At 37.4% G+C, this 24,216-nt stretch overlaps 1 protein-coding gene across 5 annotated transcripts in view; it reads right to left on the reverse strand.

Annotated features, from left to right (window-relative positions):
- The window catches only part of Mettl2 (methyltransferase-like protein), a 195,838-nt gene that overhangs the window by 103,440 nt on the left and 68,182 nt on the right, over positions 1 to 24,216 (reverse strand). For all 5 annotated transcript variants that reach the window (XR_016549219.1, XR_016549218.1, XM_090402287.1 and 2 more), the window contains exon 7: positions 11,588 to 11,760. Coding sequence is in view for 3 of the 5 variants with exons in the window: in XM_090402287.1 (XP_090258413.1) it covers positions 11,588 to 11,760 (173 nt within the window). In the remaining 2 variants the exon portion in view is untranslated. The remainder of the gene's footprint in view (positions 1 to 11,587; positions 11,761 to 24,216) is intronic.

A 24,216-nucleotide genomic window follows, 5' to 3' on the forward strand; every position in this document is an offset into this window, starting at 1 on the left:
TAGGCGTAACTGAACAGTTCAATAGTAGTTGGATACAAAATATGGTAAACAAGGTGCATGTCTGCCATCTCAGCATTCATAAAACGACGCATGTTCTTCATACGACGTTGAAAGCTTGAATGAGGAAGCCCCAACTGCTCACCTGGAGTGCTGGTGAACAGCGCCACCTATCATCTTCAGGTGGCATTTCCGGTCATACTTTCCTATGTGAACATGGTTGATTTTGATGTTCTCTACCTCCCTTCAAAGTTTGTACGTGAAAATTGAACCACTCTGTATATTCATTCATTATTTTCCACAAGGCTCAATGAACAACTAACTTGGCTTCTTATAAATTTAATTATGTTATGCTATGCTAGAGTAGTTAATTTTACTGGAATAGTTATCCTTCCTTCCCTTCTCATCCATCCCTTAGGATGGGTAGAATCCCCTAATGAGAGGTTTATGATGAATTAATGCAGCCAGCTCCTCACTCCTTTGCTGCATCCCCTAAGGGCAGATATTCATGACTGTAGATCCATGTGTTCATGGTGGTGGTGGGGGGGGGGGGGTTTGTCTGTTCTGAGGGATGAAAAACAGTGAAAAAACCCTATACCTCTGTATGAGACCAGCTAACTCTCCTTCAGTGAAAAGAGACCAGATAAAGGTTCCTCGTGTCATGGATGGGAATCGAACCCAGGTCATTCCAACCACAGGGTTTCCTCAATACTGACTGAGCTAAGGAGACTCCTGAATAGTTATACGCCTATCAATTAGGTGTATCCTCTGGCCAGTTTGTTTCTCTTGCAGGATGAAAAACTCAAGTTTCTTGGAGTTAACTGAAGGTGAGATAGCTGGAAAGCTAACTCACCTTCAGCTGAAAAATTCTTATAAAGGATCTTCACAATATAGATGGGATTCTAACCCAGGTATTTTCATCCAAAGGGCATCATTATCAACTGGTTATGGAGACTCACCTTTTGTGTGCATGTGTGTGTGTCTCTCACACACACAAAATAAGTCTCACTGTCAGATTCCTCATTCTGATGTTTGCTCACATCACCTTACTAGAAACTACCCTGTCATTCATAACTGGTAATCAGTTTACGGAATTAACAACGCATACATATAAAGTATATTAATTAAAGATAACTTTAATAAATAACTTCTATATTTTGGCAACGTCACGTTGCCATCTTCAGGAACATAAAGATATGGTAAGTGCACACAGGCACTAACAAAAGCAAATGAGGAAGAAAGCAAGAAACTAATATTGCTCCTAAAGTCCTAATGGTGCCCTCTGGTGGGCTGATTTGGTTGACTTGGCAGTTGGGCTGAAGTTCTCAAAATGTAAGTCTCCCAAATTTGGGGTAGTTTCATGCACCCAAATTTGTTGAGGTTAGGAACGTTTTTTAGAGCTGCTGAAGATTCCTTGAATAATCTCTCGTATTTAAACTTGCTGCAGTGTATTATTTTTGTTTTCTTCCAGCGAATTCTATGGTGTGTATCTAAGGCATGGTCTGCCAGCCCAGAGAAGCTGTAATGGTGAAACCGGATGTAGTCTTTGTGTTCTGAAATCCTGATATTTGTTGTTCTGCCTGTTTGGCCAAAGTAGGACAATTTGCAGCTGCAAGGGACCTGGTATACACCAGGTAGGTCTAGGGGAAGTGGTTGGTCTTTGGTAGAGCAGATAAGGGATGCCAACTTTTTATATGATCTGTAACAAGAAGTAAGGTCATATTTTCTGAGGATATTGGTTATTTTCTCAGAGGTGCCCTGGATGTAGGGGATGGTGATAGATTTGGTGTAATCTTTATTGTAGAGGGGGGGTTGTGGTTTACTGGTTTGAGTATTTTTTGGATTTTTTGGGGGTTATAGCCACTGGCTAAGAAAGTGTTGTGGATGTGATTTAGTTCAGTAGTTAGGGCCTTGTCATCTGAGCAGATTAATTTTGCCCTGTTATATAGTGTTTTTATAACCCCATATTGTTGTGAGGGGGGGGGGATTGTTGGTGAATGTATCTGCCAGTATGGGTGGGTTTTCTGTAAACAGAGAAAACCAAAGATCCATCAAGCTGGCGGGTGATTAAAGTGTCTAGGAAGGGGAGGGTGTTGTTTTCCTCTTTTTCTAAGGTGAACCAGACTCTGGAGTGTTGGTTGTTTAAGTGTGTTAGGAAGGAGTGGAGTGAGTCTGAGCCATCTGGCCAAATAGCGAACACATCATCCACGTAACAAAGCCAAATAGTGAGTTTTTGTGGGGCGGAGTTTAAGGCTTTCTCTTCAAAGGTCTCCATAAAGAAATTGGCCAAGGGTGGGGAAAGTGGTGAACCCATGGCTGTCCCCTCTATCTGTTTGTAGAACTTTCCTTGCCAAATGAAATAGCCTGAGTTCATTGTGAACTGAAATAGGGCTGAGATATCGGGACGTTGCCAAAATATAGAAGTTATTTATTAAAGTTATCTTTAATTAATATACTTTATATGCGTTGTTAATTCCGTAAACTAATTACCAGTTATGTATGACCAACGTATAAGCCTTGCAACTAGTACCCTGTCATTCAAAAGATTACATTCATGTTTAGTGCTGAATACTATAGATCATAGGTTCCCAAAGTGAGTGGTACCGCCCCCCCCCAGTGGGCGCTTAAGCCTTTTAGGGGGGGGGCTATAGTGGGATCAGAAGCATTTGGGGGTGTCCTGTCTTACATAATCAATTTTTTTATTATTTGAAAATTTACAATGTCAGATAGAAATAGATGTCAATTTTCTATGTCAATGAGAAAATAGAGCATGTATAGTTCGCCCACCGATTAGAGATCCTTTGACACTTCTGCGCATCTTAGAAAAAGGAGAATCCATTCCGATAATAGGGTAATCAGTCCATATTGTTGGATGAGTTGTTTATTATTACTGGTCGGAAAATTAACTTCTCTTTTATGATTATTGTAGTTAACTATGTTGCTTGTATAACAGTTGGAAAATTTTACCTATAAAGCACGTGATTTCGCGTGTTGGCGACCAATTCGGACGTCCTTCATTTCTTTCTCCCCTTCAGTATGAATCGACTATTCTTGGAAAGACGCAAAGCAGGGACCTACAAATGGTCGGCGAACTATATATATATGTGTGTATAATAGGGGGGGGGGTTACAAAATTTATGTCTTGCAAAGTGGGCAGTGGTCCGAAAAAGTTTGGGAACCTATGCTATAGATACTCCTTCTTTCCCTGATCATATTTAAGTAACATTTTGAAGTTATTTAGAAGAATCTCACCTATTTTTGTCTTTTGTATTTTAGTAATACCAATTATGTTGATGTGGTACTTGTGTAATTCTTCAAATTCCACTGAAATTTTTTATGCTGTTGCTTCTCTGAATTATGTTAATGCTGAATCTGAGGTTGATCCAGTAGCTGATTTTTCACTGTTCATCCTGTGTTTTAGTAATACCAATAAAATTATACTGTTCATCCTGGCTCTCTGATGAAAAGAGGAGAGGCCTTGTTTCACCAATAATAGTCCAGTTATCGTGTTATACCAGCCAGAATACAATTTGGTCAGCTAAATACATAACTGTCAGCCCAACCTCATTTGTTTAGTATACAGGAAGCTAGAAGTATGTACCTATTAGTGATTTCTCAGAAGATGAGGATTGAACATTATTAGGTCAGAAGTCCTACATTCCCTAAAAGATTATGTGGATGTCTTACCCTTCTAATTAATCTAGCTTTGATTCATAGTGATTCCATCATATTTGTTAGGAGTTCATTCAGTTTTAAGTACTTGTGAATTTATTCTGGAGTAAATTATCACCTACATGATAAATAACTGTGGATATACTACTCATATTATATATATATCCTTGCCTTACACCTAATTTTACATCAAACCACTTCCTGTACATTTGATTCTAACTGCTGACTTACAACTTAAGTCATAGTACCAAATTATAGCATTCTGCTAGTTTCTTCCCTTCTTCTTCTTCCTTTTCCCCTCTTTAACCTTGCGGTGTTGAGAGTTTTCTATTCATTTAACCACAACTGTACACAAGGATAAAATGGTTAGCGCTATGCTTCCCGGTGTATCCTATGTCTGTAGAAGCATTGAGTTCTCAAGGACAGTTTGCCTGCTTGTGGGATGAAAAACCCTGCAGTGTATGCCATAGACCGGCTAACTTGGCTATGTCTATGTCTAAGAAAGAGCCTAAGCTCCTTAGGTCAGCGACAGGAATCGAACCCGGGACACTCTTTTCCCAGCCATATGGTTGCGAAGTGCATAGCCACTCAGCTAACTGCATGGACTCCTTTGGTACCTTATTTCTCTTCTTTCTTCCATGTCTTAGGTTCAATAGCCCATTACAGCCAATTAACTTTGCTTCATAGAAGCCTAATAATTACCATGAACAGGCAGTTAATTCCATCTGCAATGCCAGTGAATTGCTTATATTATTTGGCCAGTCTGTATCTTTTGCAACCTGACCTTCCAGATGAAAAAAATCCTACCACCACTTTTGTATGAGACGAGCTAACTCACTTTCAACTGAGAAGCCCTTACATAGGTACTTTACATCCTAAATAAGATTCAAAGCCAGCTCTTTCCAAACAAAGGGTCATGACTGACTGAACTGCAGACATTAAAATAAAAATTGGGTTCCCGACAACCCTATTCAACCTGAAGTTAGCTAACTTTTCCTGAATTTCTCTTCCACAATATTTTTTAACCTCATTTCAAATATCTTACATGAAACATTCAGTAGGGATATTTCTCTGTAATTCTCATTCAGTTTTATTTTCCTTTTTTATAGATTATTACTACTGAGAGCTGTTCATCAGTCACTCGAAATTAGATTTTTGAACATGTCTTCTAAATTCAATACAGTGTATATAAATCTTTTATACCTCCACATTTCTAGTTGAATTTCATCTGCTCCAGCTGCCTTTTCACATTTTGGATTACAATATACAATACTGAAATGTATTTATTACTGTGCAATTCTTCCAGATTATTTTCTACCACTGTTCTCTCATTGATTAGCACATTTAATAATTTTTAAGAATTGCCCCAGACATCAAAAATATCCTTATCTTCAGTTTTTGTCATCTTTATTGACCGATTCTTTTATAGTACTTTTTCCTCGATTCTAAGCTTTTTTCAATAATTTCTAAAACATTTTGGTACCTTCATGGTATTTATCTTCTACATTTTTACCATGGCTTTGCTTAGATACTTTTATGCATAATCTTAGCTTTCTTATATTTTCTTTGTATTTACTGAGGACAAATGCCTATTTGCTAAGAACTTTTGATGTGCTTCTTCATTTCCAGGAATATAACTGGGTTTGAGGCTACATTGTGATTGGTTAGTGAATTTGGAGCTAATGTAAAATTAGTGATTTTTATCTGTTTTATTGTGTTTATTATTATTATTATCATTATTAAGAGAGACCTCCAGGGAGTCAGGGACTCATCGCAGGAGTTACTACATGCATCAGCTATCACACTTATTCTTGAATTCATTTACACTGCTTGCACTCACATCAAATCACAATCCATTCCAATCACGCACCATCCTATGAAAAAAAAAACTAGCACTCACCCCCTTATTAGTAGCATTCATTCTCAGCTTCCAAGGATGCCCTCTTGTAATTTCCCCACCCTCGATAAAATAAAAATTCCATCAACTGAAATCCTGTATAACTCTTTCAGAAGTTTGTAAGTCTCAATCACATCACCCTTCTTTCTCCTGTTTGCTAGTGTCTGCAGTCTACAAATTCTCAATCTGTGTTCATAATCAGTATTCCACAATCCTGATATCACTTTTAACACTCTCCTTTACACTCTCTCCACTATATCAGAATCACAACAAAAACCAGGGAACAGACTTGCGCACAATAGTCCAAGTGAGGTCTTATCCAAGCCTTATAAAGAGGCAAAATGATATCCTTATCTTTACATGTGAACATTTATTTCAGCATTGCAATTATCTTTTGAGTTGTATTTGCAATCTTTGCTACCTAGCCCCTGAGCTTCAACTTCTTATCTACTACCACTACAAGATCCCTGGCCTCATCGGTTTCTTCTGGCATAATTCTACCAATATAATATGACATTGGATATCTAATCACATCAAAGTGAATGACTTTACATTTACTGACACTAAACTCACATCCATTTTCTCATGCCCACAATTTCAGCCAATTCAAATCATTCTGTAAGTACTACATATCAGCAGCATTCCTGATTACCTTACATATCTTTGCATCATAAGCAAATAGCTGTATGTCACTTGTCAAATTCTTCTCAATATCATTAATGTACAGATTGAATAACAGTGGACCAAGTACTGATCATTGTAGTACACCACTGGTCACCTTAAATGTTGAAGACTCACCCCACCCATACCACTTTTTGATATCTGTCAGTCAACCATACTCTTACCCATGCTAATATTCTATAATCCAAACCCATATTTTCCAATTTATGCAACAGTCTACCATGCTGTATTCTGTCAAAAGCCTTAACAAAATCCAAAAGTATCATGGTATATCCATTCCCAATATCTAGTTCAATGGTAACATTGTTATTACATTATGTGAACAAGTTGCTAAAACATGACTCCCTTAGTAAACCCATGTTTGCTCATTGCAAAGTAGAGATTTACTGTCAACCCATTTCTGAATGCGATTTTTCCAAAATCTTCACCACTACCTCCTGAGATACTAATTGGTCAACAGTTGGATACATCGGTCTTTGCACCATCCTTGTGCAATGGAATTACCAAACATTCTTTCCATTCCTGCAGAATCTTCCCTGTTCTGAGACTCATATTAAACAGCCTGGTGAAAGGAACAGCCAATTCAGCTAAACACTCTTTTAGCACATGTGCTGATATCCCATCAGTCCCTACTGCTGAATTCTTATTCAGTTTGTGCAGCAGTTCTAATACCTCGTCCTCATACACCTGAGAAGAGGTAGCAGTGAGCTCAATGTTGTGTACACCAGTTCATAACATGTAATAGCAGTAAAGAATGAAAGTTATTCTTTCATATCCATTCCTTCTTTTACTTGCAGCATATCGACAGAAATCTTGTGGGTTGTCTTTAACACACAGAGCCAATTTCATTTCATGCTCAGATTTTGTTTCTCATACAATTCAGAGTGTTAGATTTGATTTAGTTAGTTAGTTAGTTTAGAAGTTGTGACTATTCTAGCCTGCTTATAATTTTCATAACAGACATTATTCTTATGCACACAGTATTTGTTCCACATCATCCATTTCTTGTGAATATCTTGCTTAATAAGATTACACATCCGTTTGACTCCTACCCTATTTATTCTTCAAATTCTCAGGGCACATTCTGATATTGAATCATTTAAGTATTATTTAAATGCTTCCCATGCACTATTGATATTCTTCCAATCCAGCAACAGATCCCATTCCAATGAATTCAATATACTCCAAAGATAGTCATAATTTCCTGCTTTGTAGTTCAGCATATAACCTTTTCTGAATGAAACATTCATAAACTTAGTCACTTCCCAAGTGAGTACTGCATGATCACTGTCACCAATCAGAGGCAGAATAGTTATGTCTTTAACTGAAATGCCCTCTGATGCTATAATCAAATCTAACACTCTTTGACCTCAAGTTCCTTCAGTCATATGCTGCTTGAGGAAGTTGTCCCACAACAGCTCAATAAATTCCTTTCATTCTTCTGCTACCCAATCAATATTTAGATAATTAAAGTCTCCCATTATGATTATTCTTTTTGTGCTCATCTTGTCTATTTGGTGATGCATTTCTTCATCACTAACAACCGATCCACCAAGTCTGTAACAACACATAACTATATAATTGATCTTGTTAGATTCCACCTCACAGGAGATGGCTTCAAATTTCACTGCCACATGAAATACTGTTAGTAGTACTACAATCATAGGTCTCAACACTAACTGGATTCAAATCATCCGACACATTAGCAGCATGCCCTCTCCTATCTATATTTCATAAAAATATTGTACCCTTTACACTCAATACTAATTAATATGTCTGATTCTGATAGCTAGGTCTCACTAATGCCTACAATCTGAGGTCCCAACATATTAACCAAGGCAACAAATTCTGCTCCTTTGTTTCTGATACGCCTAGCATTCGTGTACAGACACAATCTAATCTACCTGCATATTCTTTTGTATACTCTTGTCTGCAGTCTGCATGACACAAGTGGACTTTATCATGCAGACGAACCAGATGAACACAAAGTCGAAATCATTTTCTCTTCTCATCAACATTTCCAGGATAAAGCCCATTCCTGTAATTAACACAGTTATATAACATTGTCACTCTTAAACTCACATTCTCACCATTCCTTCCTTTATAATTTAGTTTCCCCGACTCTCTGTGTTAGGGCTCATACCAGTTATTAGTTTTTCATGACTCCTGATACCAAAATCATTCAAGTTAGGTCGTACCTCTTATACAAATCCAATCTTCTCTCAAAATCACTTCACGCATCCAAAAAAATCCGCATGATTCCTTATACGCAGCCTATGCATCTGTTTACCGTCATAGCCCTTCTTAATTCATTTTTATCATATCAAGGTAATATACTGATGATTGTCACTTTCTCACTCTTTGCTCTCACCTCTTCCAACAACCCTTTCATGTCCTCTCTCATACTAAACTTATTGCTAGTTAAGTCGTTAGTACCTACTACAATTACTATCTCGTTTACTTTTCTTTCATATTAATCAGACATATTAATTAGCATCGCGTGCAAAGGATACAATATTTTTAGGAAGGATAGAGAGGAGAGGAGGGGGTATACTGCTATTAATATCAGATGACCTGAATCCAGTTAGTGTTGAGACCTATGATTGTAGTACTAGTAATAGAATTTCATGAGGCAGAATCTAACAAGATCAATTACGTAATGGGGTGTGTTTACAGACCTGGTGGATCAGTTGCTAGTGATGAAGAAATGCCTCACGAAATAGCAACATCGGCTGCTATTTGACAAAAAGAGTAATCATAGTGGAAAACTTTAATTATCCAAATATTAATTGGGTAGTAGTAAAATCTCATGAGAGGAATTAAACTGAATTTACTGAGCTATTGCGAGAGAAATTCCTCAAGCAGCACGTGACAGAAGGAATTTGAGGTCAAAGATTTGATTACAGTGTCAGAGGGTGTTTCAGTTAAAGACGTAGCTATTCTACTTTCGGTTGGTGACAGTGATTATGCAGTACTCACCAAGTTTATGCATATTCCATTCAGGAAAGGTTACATGCTAAACTATAAAGCAGGAAATGATGACCAACTGAGGAGTATACTGAGTTCAGCAGACTGGTATCAGCTGCCTGATGGGAAGAATATCGATAGTGCATGGGAAGCATTTAAAAAAAATACTTAAATAATGCAATATCAGAATGTGTCCTGAGAGTTAGAAGAATAAATAGGGTAGGAGTTAAATGGACGTGTAATCTTATTAAACAAGTAATCTTATTAAGAAATGGATGATGTGGAAGCAATACATACCGTCTGCATAAGAATGATACCCATTATGAAAATTATAAGCAGCAGGCTAGAATAGTCACAACTGTTGTAAACCCAAGTTTGAAGAAATTGGCTAAAGACAACCCATGAGAATTTGTCGATATGCTGAAATAAAAGAAAGAATGAATATGAAAAAATACGTCTTCTGAATACAGATGGTGTGAGGGTAACAGATGAAGAAGAGGCTATTCAACTAATGAGTGCTCATTTTGCTAAAAGGACATGGTGCATGCAACATTAGTTTACTGCTACTGCTTCAATGAATGAAGAAACTCAGGTGTATTAGGTTGTTGCACAAGCTAAATAACAATTCAGCAATAGAGACTGATGGGATATCAGCACGAGTACTAAAAGTGTTCAGATGAAGTGGCAATATCTTTGACCAGGCTATATAATATGAGTCTCAGAATAGGGAAGATTCCGCAGGAATGGAAAGAATGTATGGTAATTCCATTGCACAAGGGTGGTGCAAAGACCAATGTATCCAACTATTGACATTAGTATCTCAGGAGTGGTGGTGAAGGTTTCGGAAAAATTGGTTAGGGCTTGCATGCAGAAATGGCATGACAGTGAATCTCTACTTTGCAATGAATGGCATGGACTTAGCAACTTGCTCACATTCTGTAATAATGTTACCAATGAACTAAACAAACGGAATGGATACACCATGATACTTTTGGATTTTGCTAAGGCTTTTGACAGAATTTGTAGACTGCAGATACTAGCAAACGGGAGAAAAAGGGGTAATATGATTGAGACTTTCAAACTTCTGAAAGGATCATACAGGATTTCAGTTGTTGGAATTTTTCATTTTATGGAGGGTGGGGAAAGGACATCCTTGGAAGCTGAGAATGAATGCTGTTAATAAGGGGGTGAGTGCTAGATTTTTTTTTCTCTCATAGGGTGGTGAATGATTGCCATTGCATGTTGTGTGTGCGCAAGCATTGTGAATGAATTCAAGAATAAGCATGATAGCTGGTGCATGTAGTATGTGGCGTCCATTGATGTGTCCCTGACTCACTGGAGGTCTCTCTCTTAATAATAATTCTTAGGAATGTATGGTAATTTCCAAGAATTAAAGCTCTTTGGGTTACCAGAGCTCTATTTTTCTATCTTAAGAGAATCTGACTGTCTGCTTTTCTGGTTGAATCAGTCAATGAATATTTTTTAGGGGATTTTGCCACTGGATTTTTTTGCCACCTTAAAATTCTATTGTTGTTTTCACACTTCTGAGTGAGGTTTTTAAAATGTTTATGCATTTTTTTTTTTTTTGTATGATACTCATTTTTATTCTGCTTATATCTAAGTGGTTTAATGTCACATGTCAAATACTCTGTATATTCTTGTATTCTAAACCTGTCCGAAAGCATCATTACCAAAATATCATCATCAATAACATTTCTCTTTCTTGTGTGGTCTTTCCATGTAAAATTAATGAGTAAATGTGTATGTTTATGATAATTTCACTAATAATGAGACCAGTAATTTAGTAGCTACTTACCATTAGTATTAGCTTTGCTATTTTTTCCGATTTTTTCCAAAATATTTCTGTGTTTGTCTAAGATATATTTCCTACTCTGCTCTTTAGGTGTCCAACAAAACTCAGATTTATTTATTTTTATTTTTTTTTATCATTTCTGCTGTTCTCTCTAATGATTTGATAAATGTCCCTACTGCAACTTACTGTGTGAGCATTGGCACAAATAAGTCTTGTGAACTGAAATGCTTGCCTGTCTGCCAGTCTGGTTTACATTGCCCCCCCCCCCCCAATCACCATCTCACACTTTCCTTTATGTCTGTAAAAACATGTGGGTGTTAGTTAACAATCCTTCCCTTTTCATCCATTCACAGTCCAGCTTCAAACTTTTCATCTAAGTTTTCCACACACTATTTTTTCCAACAACCTTCAGCTATTCATGAAACGCATCAAAATATATTCATTCGCACACTTCCCTATTTATAAGGAGACATGTGTTGATAAAATACTAATTAAAAACTAATAAGAACAAATCATAAAATATGAAACAATGCTCTAAAGGAAATAACATAAAAACTTACTTTGTGTAAAAAAATAAACTCGTGTTCCATCTCCACGAACATAAAAATGATTCCCTAAACACTGTCCAGGTTTAAAACGCAGCTGAGCTAAATCATAACGGCCATAATCTCGGAATAGTATCACACCACCTGGCTTTAAGTATCCAGCTAGATTATTTATGGAATGCTGCATTCTATAAAGGAAAGAAGAAAACATTTAAATATCAAATGAATTGCAGATGAAAATCTCTTTGGAAGACTATACTTAATCATGCTAGAATATTAGATATTAAGCATCAATTATTTTTTCATCGAAATATATTGAACTATAAAGTTTGAAAATGAACACAGCTTACTGAGTACTTAGGCCCTTCTGTCAATGCTTATGCTAGAATAATTACAGAAAGATCTTTCCATCTGAATGGAGAATTCAGAAAAAAATTAATATCTAAGTCACTTGACCTAATTGACTTGATTAACCACGCTACCGACCAAGACGTCTATAGACGTTCAAGTTATCATGGATGCGAAGTGCATATTAAAATTGTAATACCATTGATATTACATTGAAATATATGATGGATACGAAGCGTATGCGTATTTGATCCATAATGGCCGGTAAGGTGGTTAATGGTTTAATGGCACAAGGACAACTAAAGTCATACTGAATCAATATAGGTAGCAATACACAAGGTAATAATTACTTAATATTGTTAATAATATTAGATAAAATTCAAAGTAAGTGTGCTATTGCTTCTGAGAGGTTCAGCAGGACAGGGAATACTAACAGTTTCAGAAGGAAAAATTATGGGAAAAGGATCAAGAGGTAAAAAAACGTAGGACATGGCTTGATGATATAAGATCATGGACAGGATCACATGGCTATGCAGAAACGAAAAGGAAAACCACCAACAGAGAGAACTGGAAGGACATGGTGCTGCACCCCTCTCACTGAGGAAACTACATGAAAAAAGAAAGTAATACCACTTGAGATGCTTTGCTTTACAACAATCTGCTTAAATGATGATTTTCAATTTTGGCCAATGCCCATTTATACAACACCGCATTCACCAACATTATGAGCAGTATTTTCGTGAAGTCATTTTGTTCATGACATCACTGTTTGCTATATCACGCTGTGTTTTGTTAAAAATTATAAACTGTCTATGGCTATGATTTAATTTTTTTGTTGTTAATAATGGTAGATAAAATTCAAAGTAAGCGTGCTATTGCTTCTACTGAAAAGATGATTCATAAACCTATTAAAATTACACATAAGATTAAAATTATTACATTTAGTAACAATGGTGGTATTGAAAATACTAAGATTAGGCCTCAGGTTAAAATTACCTTGCACTACTGCTGTTACAGGTGTATAAAACAAAGATAAAATTCTCAGTGAAGTGAAAAGTACTACACTAGTTAATATTATAGTTGTCTGTAAATGTGACAATCTTATTGCTGAAATAGAAAAACTTTTAATGCTGTAGATTGAAAATTAAACTGCCTGGCGCATTCTCTTAAGCCAAGCTATTCAAGAGTAACTTTTTTGTTTGCAAAAATTATTCTAATTTTTTCATTTCCATATCTGACATAAATCAATGCTCTATTTATGTCATTTACACACACATGCAAAGTAAAGATGCCAAGAAATTATATTCTTGGTTTCACCTTTTATCCAAGTGTAAGCAAACAAAGTTTGTGTGTTAAGTCACTTCACGACTGGGTTACTTGTATAAAGAGGCTAATGAATTCACATCAATTGCCTTAGTATCCCATAATGCAATGTACATGTCCTTATGGACATGTATAATGTCCATAATGTGCATTATGGGAAGGGTCATTACCCAGATTGGTTTTGACCTTTATTGAGGTCTCTTCAGTGGGAACCAGGCCCGAGTGGAGATACCAGGCAGAAGCATTAGCAAGGTCATCTCCACCTATTGCAACGAGTTTCCAGGTGTTGTACCACCTTACCCCAGTCCTGAAGATACTTTTAGGTGCAAACTTTGTTTGCTCACACTTGGATAAAGGATTAAACTAAATTTATTATAGTCTAACCAAGTGAAAAATAAACTTTCAACATCTTTCTCTATATCCAGAGTAATTTAATAAAAAGGTGGCACACCGTTTGGCAACTCCTATAGGTGGAGATGACCTTGCTAATGCTTCTGCCTGGTATCTCCACTCGGGCCTGGCTCCCACTGAACAGACCTCAATAAAGGTCAAAACTAGTCTGGGTAGTGGCCCTCCCCTTAATGCATAATATTATACATATCCACAAGAGATATGTTTTGCATTATGGGAGATACTGAGATAGGAATGTTGTGAGCTTGCTCCACCTTTGCAACGAGTTGTCCGGTGTTGTACCACCTTACCCCAGTCCTGAAGACACTTTCAGGCGCAAACTTTGTTTGCTCACATTTGGATAAAGAATTAAACTACATTTATTATGGTTAATCCAGTTCCACAGAACTCACACATGTCATCACCCCTCATTAGGAAGGTGTGTAAAATTACTATGACCTATGTGGAGTTGAGCAAAAACAATTTCCTCTTTACAATCCCATTTGTAGGCTCAACTGCCACAATTTTATTTCAGGCTTGATTTCATCAAGCCTGTATGAAACAAGCCTGTATTATGATCTACCTGTAATCAGTGTAGGAGAAAGGCAGATGATGAAAGAATGAGAAATGAGCTGACCTAGCTGCAGCCTTGTTTCCCTTAATCCCAATGTGAATTGGTATCCAACAGAAGTATATACCCAAATCTAGCTCAAATGAGAGGACATGTTGGACAAGAGAAAATCCCACATGTTGTTGTAGCTCTGGACATCTTATTGACTAGAGAACTTTGCAAATCTCTCTATACATTGCTTAGAAAGAACTCAACATAATGTAATGTAATGACACATATTTGTAGCTAGTATAAATTGAAGAAATATGATGCTCCCAAGTCACTGCAACTGTGTCCAGATGAAACAGCTGTGAAAAGAGAACTGACAGAGTTTCAAAGGGTGTTGTGATAAGATGAAATGTTGCAGTCCTATCTGTACCTATTGGTCCATCCCAGGTCAACAATCAGTGATACCATACTGAGATGGATGTGCAAGGAGTCAACTGGAAGAGTTATCCACAGTGGACAACCTACCACACTCACTGAATGTGACCATAGGGTATATGTGAAAACCACCATTTGTTGGATGACACATTGAATGCAGAGTTCCAGGCATTGACTAGAACATAAACTGGCACAAAAACATTCAGAACCGAAGCTCACAACATGGGTTTCCATGGTAGGAATACAACATGCAAACTCCACATTACCAGAACCAACATGCAGCATCATTTTAAGTGGCACAAAGAGCATGTACAGTAGGATGTGAATGCTTGGAAAGCTGTGTTATGAAGTGACAAATCATGCTACACCCTCTACTGAACTGATGGAGGAGTATGGGTGTGGTTGATGACTGCTGAACATCACTTACCAGAGTGCGTAACCCCAACTATGAAATTCTGAGGTGGTGGTGTGATGGTATAGTCCTGGTTTGGCCTTGGGCCTCTGTAGTATCACTGAACTCTGAGATATATTTGAATGTTCTGGACAATGCAATGCTTCCTACTTTGTGGCATTTTTATGGAACTGACCACTGTCTCTTTCAGCAAGACAGTGCACGTCACCACACTTGACTGGCCTCCACAGAGCCCTGATCTCAACGAATCTCTGTGAGATGACCTGAAATGTCGGGTGAGGTCAAGGGACATTTGCCCCACAACAGTCCAGGATCTCATGACATGTCTACAGGAAAAATGGGCCAAAATTCTCATTGATTGCTATCATATGTTTGTGGAAAGTATGCTCCATAGGATTGCTGCAGCAAAAGGAGGTCCTACATATTATTTAGGTAGGCACCATAGCTGTTTGTTCTTCACAATATGGCATCTGTTGACTTCTTTCCAAGCAGTATATAATGTACCTTTGGTAGCATTGCAGTATATGTAGTTTAAGGCGGCGAGCTCTATTACATATAACTCACGAGTGAAGCTGTTGCATGCCACTGGGAACTGAGCAGACACTGCTGTATGGGAAGACAGCAGAAGATCCCACTCTTATTTTGAATCATCAGTATAAACAGGTACAAAATCAGTGTTCTAAGACTTTAGGAGGAATGGAATGCTTGGGTAGCTTACAGAAAGAAAAGCTGCATGTGGTACATATCAATATGGCAGTGATATGATATGTACCACATGCAGCGTTTCTTTAGGTGATAGTGTACAAAATGGCATCTGTGCAATATTTTCTACCCTAATATCTAGCTTGTAAGAAAGCTTGTGTTCACAAACCAAAGGGTCATATGTCACTGTCATGATGATTCTTTGTACAGATTCTCCCACCAACAAAAAAATAGTTAGCCACATGGGATTGTCTGGCAGAGATCTTCTTTTGGTAGTTTATAGCAGAAACAAGCTGTGAATATATATATATATATATATATATATATATATATATATATATATATATATATATCTGATTCACAAACAAAAGGCCAAAAGATTTATAACATGCTAGTGCCATGTGTGGGCAAGAGGAATATAAGAAGGAATCTGTTCACATTTTGCTTGAACAGCTCAGGGTTGTAATCTTTGGGGAAAGAAGAGTGAGGGGGGGGGGGGGGTAGACTGCTCCAAAGGACAGAAGTAGATGGAATGAAAGAGGAGGCAGTGAAGTTGGTTTGGTGAGTTTCTAGATGGACTGTAAAAAGGTGTTGGTTAGCAGTGGTTCTTGTTTTAATGATTTTGAAGGAGAGTAGAGGAATAACAGTGGCCCATTCAGCAGAACACTGTCCATGAAAGTATCCGTAGGCAGAAACTGACCGTCTGTGAGAGAGGGATCACTAATTAGCCAGACTACCCCCCCCCCCACTTCTGGATAGAATTGAACAATCTTAGAGAGGATTTTCGTTCACCATCCCAAATATGAGAGCCGTATTCCATGGCTGGATTTGTATAAAGTCAGCAGCTGTGGAAGTTTGAAGTAGTGTCTTGTGTCAAAAAGTACACCAAGTTTTTAGGCGACTGCAGAAACTATAGTTGAAATGTATTTGTGCCAGGAAAGATCGAAAATGCAGGTCAGTCCAAGAAGAGAAATCTGATCGTGTTTGGATAACTCAGTATTACTAAAGATAAGGGGGGAGGCACGAGTGCTTTCTTGCTAGAGATCAGACAGGACTGAATTTTGGTGGCATTGAAGTTTACAAGGTTGTCCTTGCCCTAATGAGATATAGTTAGGAGATCAGAGTTCAGGTCACTGATGATGACAGATCTTGAAGATTCTAGCTGTTGCCATCGAAGCAACAAGAATGATTCATTTGTCTCGATGTACGAGGGTGGTCTGAAAAGTTCTCAGCCTCAACCATAGATGGCAACACTATCGGCAAGATTTCTCTTTTTCTAACTTGGTACGTCTGTCATAAGCATCCATGTGAAATTGCAAGTCATTCTATCAAGTAGTTTGTTTTATACAGCTGTCTGAAGCAAAAGAGTTGTCTGTATCCCTTGAAATAGATAAAATTGAGTATCGTGTGGTTATAAAATTCATTGTAAAAGAAGGTTTAATGCCAAAAGAAATTCATTTGCAGTTCATAAGCTTCAAATGAATTTATGGACACTCTTCTCCTTCATTTCTGACAATCAAGAAATGGGCTGACAAGTGTGAAGTATCGAGGCTAGTACAGTCACTTAAACGTGGCCGTACCAGCCTTGAAGATGATTCACTTGAAGGACGTCCAAAAAGTGTAACAACACCAGAAATCATTGAACAAGTGCACAATATGGTATTGGCTGACCAGCGAGTCAAAATGCATGAAAGTGCTGAGACTATAGGTATTTCAAAAGAATGTGTAGGATATATTTTGTATGAAGAATTGCAAATGAAAAAGCTGTGCGCAAGATGGGTGCCGCACTTGCTTACAACAGATCAAAAATGCACTCGCACAAAAATCTCTGAACAGTGCTTGGAGCGTTTTAACAAGAATAAAACTGATTTTGTGCGTTGATTTATTATTATGGATGAGACTTGGATTCACCATTACACACCAAAATCCAAACAACAGTCAAAACAGTGGACAGAAGCCGGTTGTTCAGCGCCAAAGTCGGTTCCATCAGCAGGAAAGGTCATGGCATCGGTGTTTTGGGATGCTAAAGGCATTTTGTTTATTAATTATCTTGAAGAGGTAAAACAATAACCAGGGAATATTATTCCGATCTTTGAACCAGACTAGACGAAAAAATTCGTGAGAAAAGACCCGTTTGCAGAAAAAAAAAAGCATTTTTCATCAGGACAATGCACCTGCCTACAAAAGTGTTTTGGCAATGGGAAAATTAAAGGATCTGCACTATGAATTGTTGGAACATCCACCCTATTCCCCAGATTTGGCAGCTCCCTCTGACTTCTATCTCTTCCTTGCTGGTCAGCATTTTTCTTTGAATCAAGAGGTGATTGTAGATGTAGAGGGGTATTTTGCAGATCTTACTGAGAACCACTACAGGGATGGGATAATGGTGCTGGAATAAATGTATTAGTCTTAAGGGAGATTATGTTGAAAAATAAAAATAATTTTGAAATTATAAATTTGTTTCTTCATTGTTAGGCCGAGAACTTCCAAAACTCTCCTGGATGAAGAAGGATGACATTTTACAAAATCAAGACTTATTGTTACATAGACCACATATTTATATTTATAACGTACTTATGTTCTTACAAATTGCCTACCGGTTTCGCTAGTAACTGACTAGCTTTCTAAAGGCTTGCACAGTACAAAAAAAGGTAAATGCACAAAAGGTTTAAGAATACAAAGAACCGTTAGTATCTGTTAGGTAGCTAGGGTGACACATTCGCGTGACATAACTACTCAGCATCATGAACACGTGTTACATGCAAACGCGTAATATGATTATTCGCGTACTGTAGCTCTGTTGAACTGAGGGAGTTAATTAGATTTTTCAAGTATCGTTCAGAATGGCCCCTTGATTTCTGTTTAGGTTACTTCCTGTATGTAGTACAACTGTCGCTTCTTTAAATACTCTATGTCTGTAATCCTCTTCTACGCAGGGCATGGAGCTGTTATTCCAGTATACAGTGTGGTTTGAAGTTGAAAAGTGATGCGCCAATCCTGAGGTGATCGTTCTGTTGTGATTAACATCGCCTACATGTTCTTTCTGTCTTATTTCCAGGCTTCTCGAAGTCTGTCCAACGTAGGAAAGACCGCACGTTCATGGAATATTATACACACCTGGATATTTATAAAAAGGCACACTGTCTTTAGGAGATCTTAGGACCTGTCTTATGCTATTTGTTGGTTTAAATACAACCCTGATGTTATGTGTCTTTAACAATCTTGCAATTTTTGTGGAAGTTGAACCTATAAAGGGGATGACTGCTGTTGAAATTTGCTGGGCGACTGTTCTTTCTTGTTGGTTATCTTTGTATAGAAATTTGTTGATGATGTATCGAGGATAACCATTTTTGTGATAGAGTTGTAGCTATTTGAGACAGTTCTGTTTGAACTTCTTCCTCGTCAGAGATAAATTTTCTAGCTCAATTTCTTAGCATGTGTATGATGCTGTGTTTCTGTGACCTATGATGGTTAGAAGATATCTAATGTAGATATCTTCCAGTGTCCGTTGGTTTTTTGTAAATCGACAGTTTGATACTGTTTCCTTGTCTTTTTAATAGTAAGTCCAAGAAGTGTAGCTGTTCGTTATTTTCTACTTCTAGAGTAAATTTTATTTTATTGTGGAGTGCATTGATTCTGTTAACAAACATATGTAGGCTTTCTAAGTTGTCTTTCCATATGATGAAGATGTCATCCACATATCTCTACCATATAGAAGGTTTAGGAGTAATGCTGCAGGAAAGAGATCTTTGATAATGTTCATTACTTCTTCTACTGGTACATTAGTGAACAAGGACACTACATCTAGACTGGCCATTATGTCTGTTTGTGTAATTTTCACGTTTTTTAGTTTGTCCACAAAGTGTTGAGAATTTTTTAAGTAGGACTCTGTTTGTCTAATTTTTTCCTTAAGTAAATCGCTAGGTGCTTAGCCAATAGGTATGTTGGGGAGGACCTGCCATCCACAATCGGACGAAGTGGCACTTCTTCTTTATGCACCTTAGGCACCTCGTACAGTCTAAGAGTAATGGGATGTGAGGATTTAAGTTTTCGTTTTAGTTCTTCAGGCCAAGTATTCATGTTACGGATCAGGAAGTTTGTCTCATTGTGGTTCTTCGTTGTAGGATCTCTGTTGAGGATTTTGTATGTGGAACTGTCAGATAGTAAGTCGTTTAACTTCTTAATGTAACCTTTTGAGTTAAGGATAATGGTGGCATTCCCCTTGTCTGCTTTCATAATTATTATTTCTTTGTTCTTCCTCAAGTCCCGGATAGCTTTCCTATCATATGGAGTGGTATTCAGTTCTGTTTGTTTTGTTGTTGCTAGGATGATAGTGCTTTTGAATCTAATGTCGTTGGCTACACCTTGTGGTAGTGGGTAGAGACTTTTTTTCAATTCCACACATAAAGTCCATTTTTGGGATGTAATTAGGAGTGATTGAAAAATTAAAACCTTTTTTTAGAATCTCCGATTCATGTTTCGAAAGGCAGTGATTCGACAGGTCGAAGATCATTCATTAACAGGGAGGCCTTTGTGTGTCTGGTATTTTTTCTCGTACAGTTCATTAAATTTTCTAATTTGTTTGGCTTTATTGAACTGGAAAGTTTTCTCGTAGCTCTGTTCTAACATGTGGTCTATATAATTCCAGGTCGTATAATCAAGACTGTTGGAAATGTCATCAAAATATTCGCAGCAATTAATATCACTTATATTCAATTCATACTTGATGTGTTGGATTCTTTCTCTGAGTAGTGCCAATGATGCCGTGTGGTAAATTCTTCTGGCTTGTATGGATTTAATATGCCCGTTGATTATAAGAAATTTAGGGATGATGGAGAAATCCCTACACCTTTTTAGGAAAGTTAAGTGGTTCAATAGCTTGGCCTTTCTGCATTTTTCCTTTTTTAGGCACCAAACTTTGTGTTTCATTAGAAATTTAAATTGTACATGTTTTTGGTCATAAAGTGTTACAAAATCAAGATTTATTGTTACATAGACCATATAATTATATTTATAAAGTACTTATGTTCTTACAAATTGCCTACTGGTTTCGCTAGTAACTGACTAGCTTTCTCAAGGCTTGCACAGTACAAAAAAAGGTAAATGCACAAAAGGTTTAAGAATACAAAGAACCGTTAGTATCTGTTAGGTAGCTAGGGTGACACATTCGCGTGACATAACTACTCAGCATCATGAACACGCGTTACATGCAAACGCATAATATGATTATTCGCGTACTGTAGCTCTGTTGAACTGAGGGAGTTAATTAGATTTTTCAAGTATCGTTCAGAATGGCCCCTTGATTTCTGTTTAGGTTACTTCCCGTATGTAGTACAACTGTCGCTTCTTTAAATACTCTATGTCTGTAATCCTCTTCTACGCAGGGCATGGAGCTGTTATTCCAGTCTATAGTGTGGTTTGAAGTTGAAAAGTGATGCGCCAATCCTGAGGTTATCATTCTGTTGTGATTAACATCGCCTGCATGTTCTTTCTGTCTTATTTCCAGGCTTCTCGAAGTCTGTCCAACGTAGGAAAGACTGCATGTGCATGGAATATTATACACACCTGGATATTTATAAAAAGGCACACTGTCTTTAGGAGATCTTAGGACCTGTCTTATGCTATTTGCTGGTTGAAATACAACCCTTAATTGTTATGTGTCTTTAACAATCTTGCAATTTTTGTGGAAGTTGAACCTATAAAGGGGATGACTGCTGTTGAAATTTGCTGGGCGACTGTTCTTTCTTGTTGGTTATCTTTGTATAGAAATTTGTTGATGATGTATCGAGGATAACCATAATAATAAGGATGACAATAAGGATGATAATAAGGATGACATTTTCCCGAGTGGATATTCGCTAAATGAGTGCAATATTAAGAATTGATACATATCTTGCTGTTTCTGATGTTTTGTTTCTTAATTCTATTTTGAGTTGATGTTTTTGGAGATGGCTGGGGCTTGTTGAGGGGACCCTGATAAACAGGAGCATGAAAAGGGAGTTTGTTTCAGCACCAGTGTTCCTCGCCACCACATATGGCTGCCTATTCTTTCACTGACTGCACTCTGGAGTGAAATGCCAGGGTTACTCTAGATGTAATACCAGCATCCACTTGGACTCTGTCCCTGAACCATGGGTGAGGAGACTTACTGCAACCCCAATGATCCTTACAGTCAAGCTCACTGATCAAGCTATCCAGGACCACTCATCTAGCCAAAGTAGAGGACAAAGTGGTGTGAGACTACCAGGACTCCCCCCTTTCCAGATGTTCATGGTGGTATACTACACATAAACGCAGCAAAAAGTGTTGGATCCTAGTGATGATGGTCAGGAAGATAAGGTTAAAAAAAAAAAGGAGGTGGAGAGAGAGTGAAGTAAATGAAGAGTATGCAAAGAAAATGCATAGAAACCATCACTGAGATATATCCACCGCCATGAGCACATGCCTCACATGGAAGGCATTTCACATGAAAAAACTGTAATTGTTCAAGAATGTCATTACTTAAAACGTTGGCAGATTTTTAATTCAAGAAGCAGTTCAACTATAAAAAATAACACAGTTTTTTATGAAATAATAAAACACCATTTTGTTATTTCAGTAATGGATGTGAGTACTTTCAATTCCATTTTTATTATCTATTTTACTTTACTTTCATAAACAAAGCAGTGCATATATCCTTATGACTACTGCTGCTGCTGATTTAGTTACCTTACAGTATGTTCCAAGATTGTATACACCCATTTCCCTATTTTCTCTTGTGCACTGGTCTAAAGCCAGGTTACCTGCCAGAACCAGGTAACCTGGTATCTTGTGGTCAGATAGGAGCATTAATCCTATCTGCATATTTTATTATGACTGTCAGTTGCTTATGTTTTGCTGGACAGTTTGCCTGTTTTGCAGGATGAAAAACCTGAGTTTCCACGTGGAAAATTCTTCCACCTTCATATGAACCTTGCTAACTTACCTTCAATTTAAATGACTTGATAAAGATTCTTCGTGTTGTATACAGGATTTAAACTGAGATCTTTCTAACCAAAGGACATTGTCAAAACCAACCAAGCTACAGATGCTCACATGCATCCTCCTCCTAAAAGTCAGGAGAAATATGCAGATACATTTGCCACTGCACAAGAAATCAACTTTTGGAATATAAAGTGGGATTACAGCCTAGTCAAAACCTTTTTTTAATAATAGATTCTTCTTAAAAGGAGTGTATATCTTCCCACTGGATTCTGTCAATATTATCAGACTGAAGGCTATTGCTCTTCGACTTTCTTCCAAGATCTAACATACATATCAAATAGCATGAATCTCAAAATAAAAGGCTCTTCTATTGCCTTAGGAAGAAAAGAAATATTGTAATTCTGAGAGCAAAGTAAATGCAATGGTAGTTCTAAATGCAGAAGATTATAATGATAAAATTACAAGTTTATGACTCTACCACTTACTAAATTCTGACCCTATGTAGGCAACTGAAGAAAAAACCAAATTTTTCTTAAAAATATCCCAAATTGGCCTCCAGAATTATTATGAAGGCTCAAGTCATTACATCCAGTTCCTCCACGATTTACAGGTCTCCTAAGATACACAAACCTGGCATTCCTTTAAGTCCACTCATAGATGACATAAACTCTTCAACTTATGCCTTACCTAAACATCTGGCTAGCCTATTAGTATATCACATAAGGTCATCTGACTCTTACATAAGAATTCATCCTATTTTGTCCAGAAGCTATCAAGTTTACATGTATCATCCTCTGACAAAGTTCCCATAGATAATATGTGAACTCTTTTGCAGATCTTTTCCCACTAGACATCGCAAACTTACCTGAACAGTCTCTCTCTGATCCATTTTTTTAGTGGAATAATGTGTTTTACAAAAACAATTTGGGATTTGTAATGGGCAGCCTCTCTCTCCTCCATCAACTGATCTATATGGAAAATACTGAAATAACTTGAGATTGTAGGATAATTTGATGGTAAAGATTTAGCACCTTATTAATGGATGGTACATGAGCTAATTTCCAGGAGACAACTGGATGAATGCCATCAAGACCAGTAGTATCTTTTTTTTGGTATCTAATTTGAACAAGATTTTTCTGATTACTTTCTCATGAAAGGCCAAAGGAACATGAATGTTGGGAAAAATTTACCAAAATAAGCTATGCATGCATGTGAGGGAAAGTATGAAGTCAGGAGATTGGCTTTTTTTGTGGATAATGATGCAAGAGAACTATCTGGGTGAATTAGAGATGGGCCAACTACTTTGGCAAGAGACCAAAAGGCTTAACTGCCTTGGCATGATGCATGCTTCCTGCTTTTGGCTCTCAGTTTTTGATGCACTGATGGTTATTCCTGCAGCTGTTTTGAGCTTTGGTGTGGGAATAAGAGAAGATGGAGAAATGATAGCTAGTTGTGGTATGCTTCGTTCTTCATTTGTACAGCTTTGGTGCACTTTTTGAAGAACCAAGGCTG

This window comes from Typopeltis vanoorti, chromosome 13 (assembly GCF_054136105.1).
Source record: "Typopeltis vanoorti isolate ZY-2024b chromosome 13, IOZ_Tvanoo_1.0, whole genome shotgun sequence".
Classification (NCBI taxonomy): Eukaryota; Metazoa; Arthropoda; class Arachnida; order Uropygi; family Thelyphonidae; genus Typopeltis; species Typopeltis vanoorti.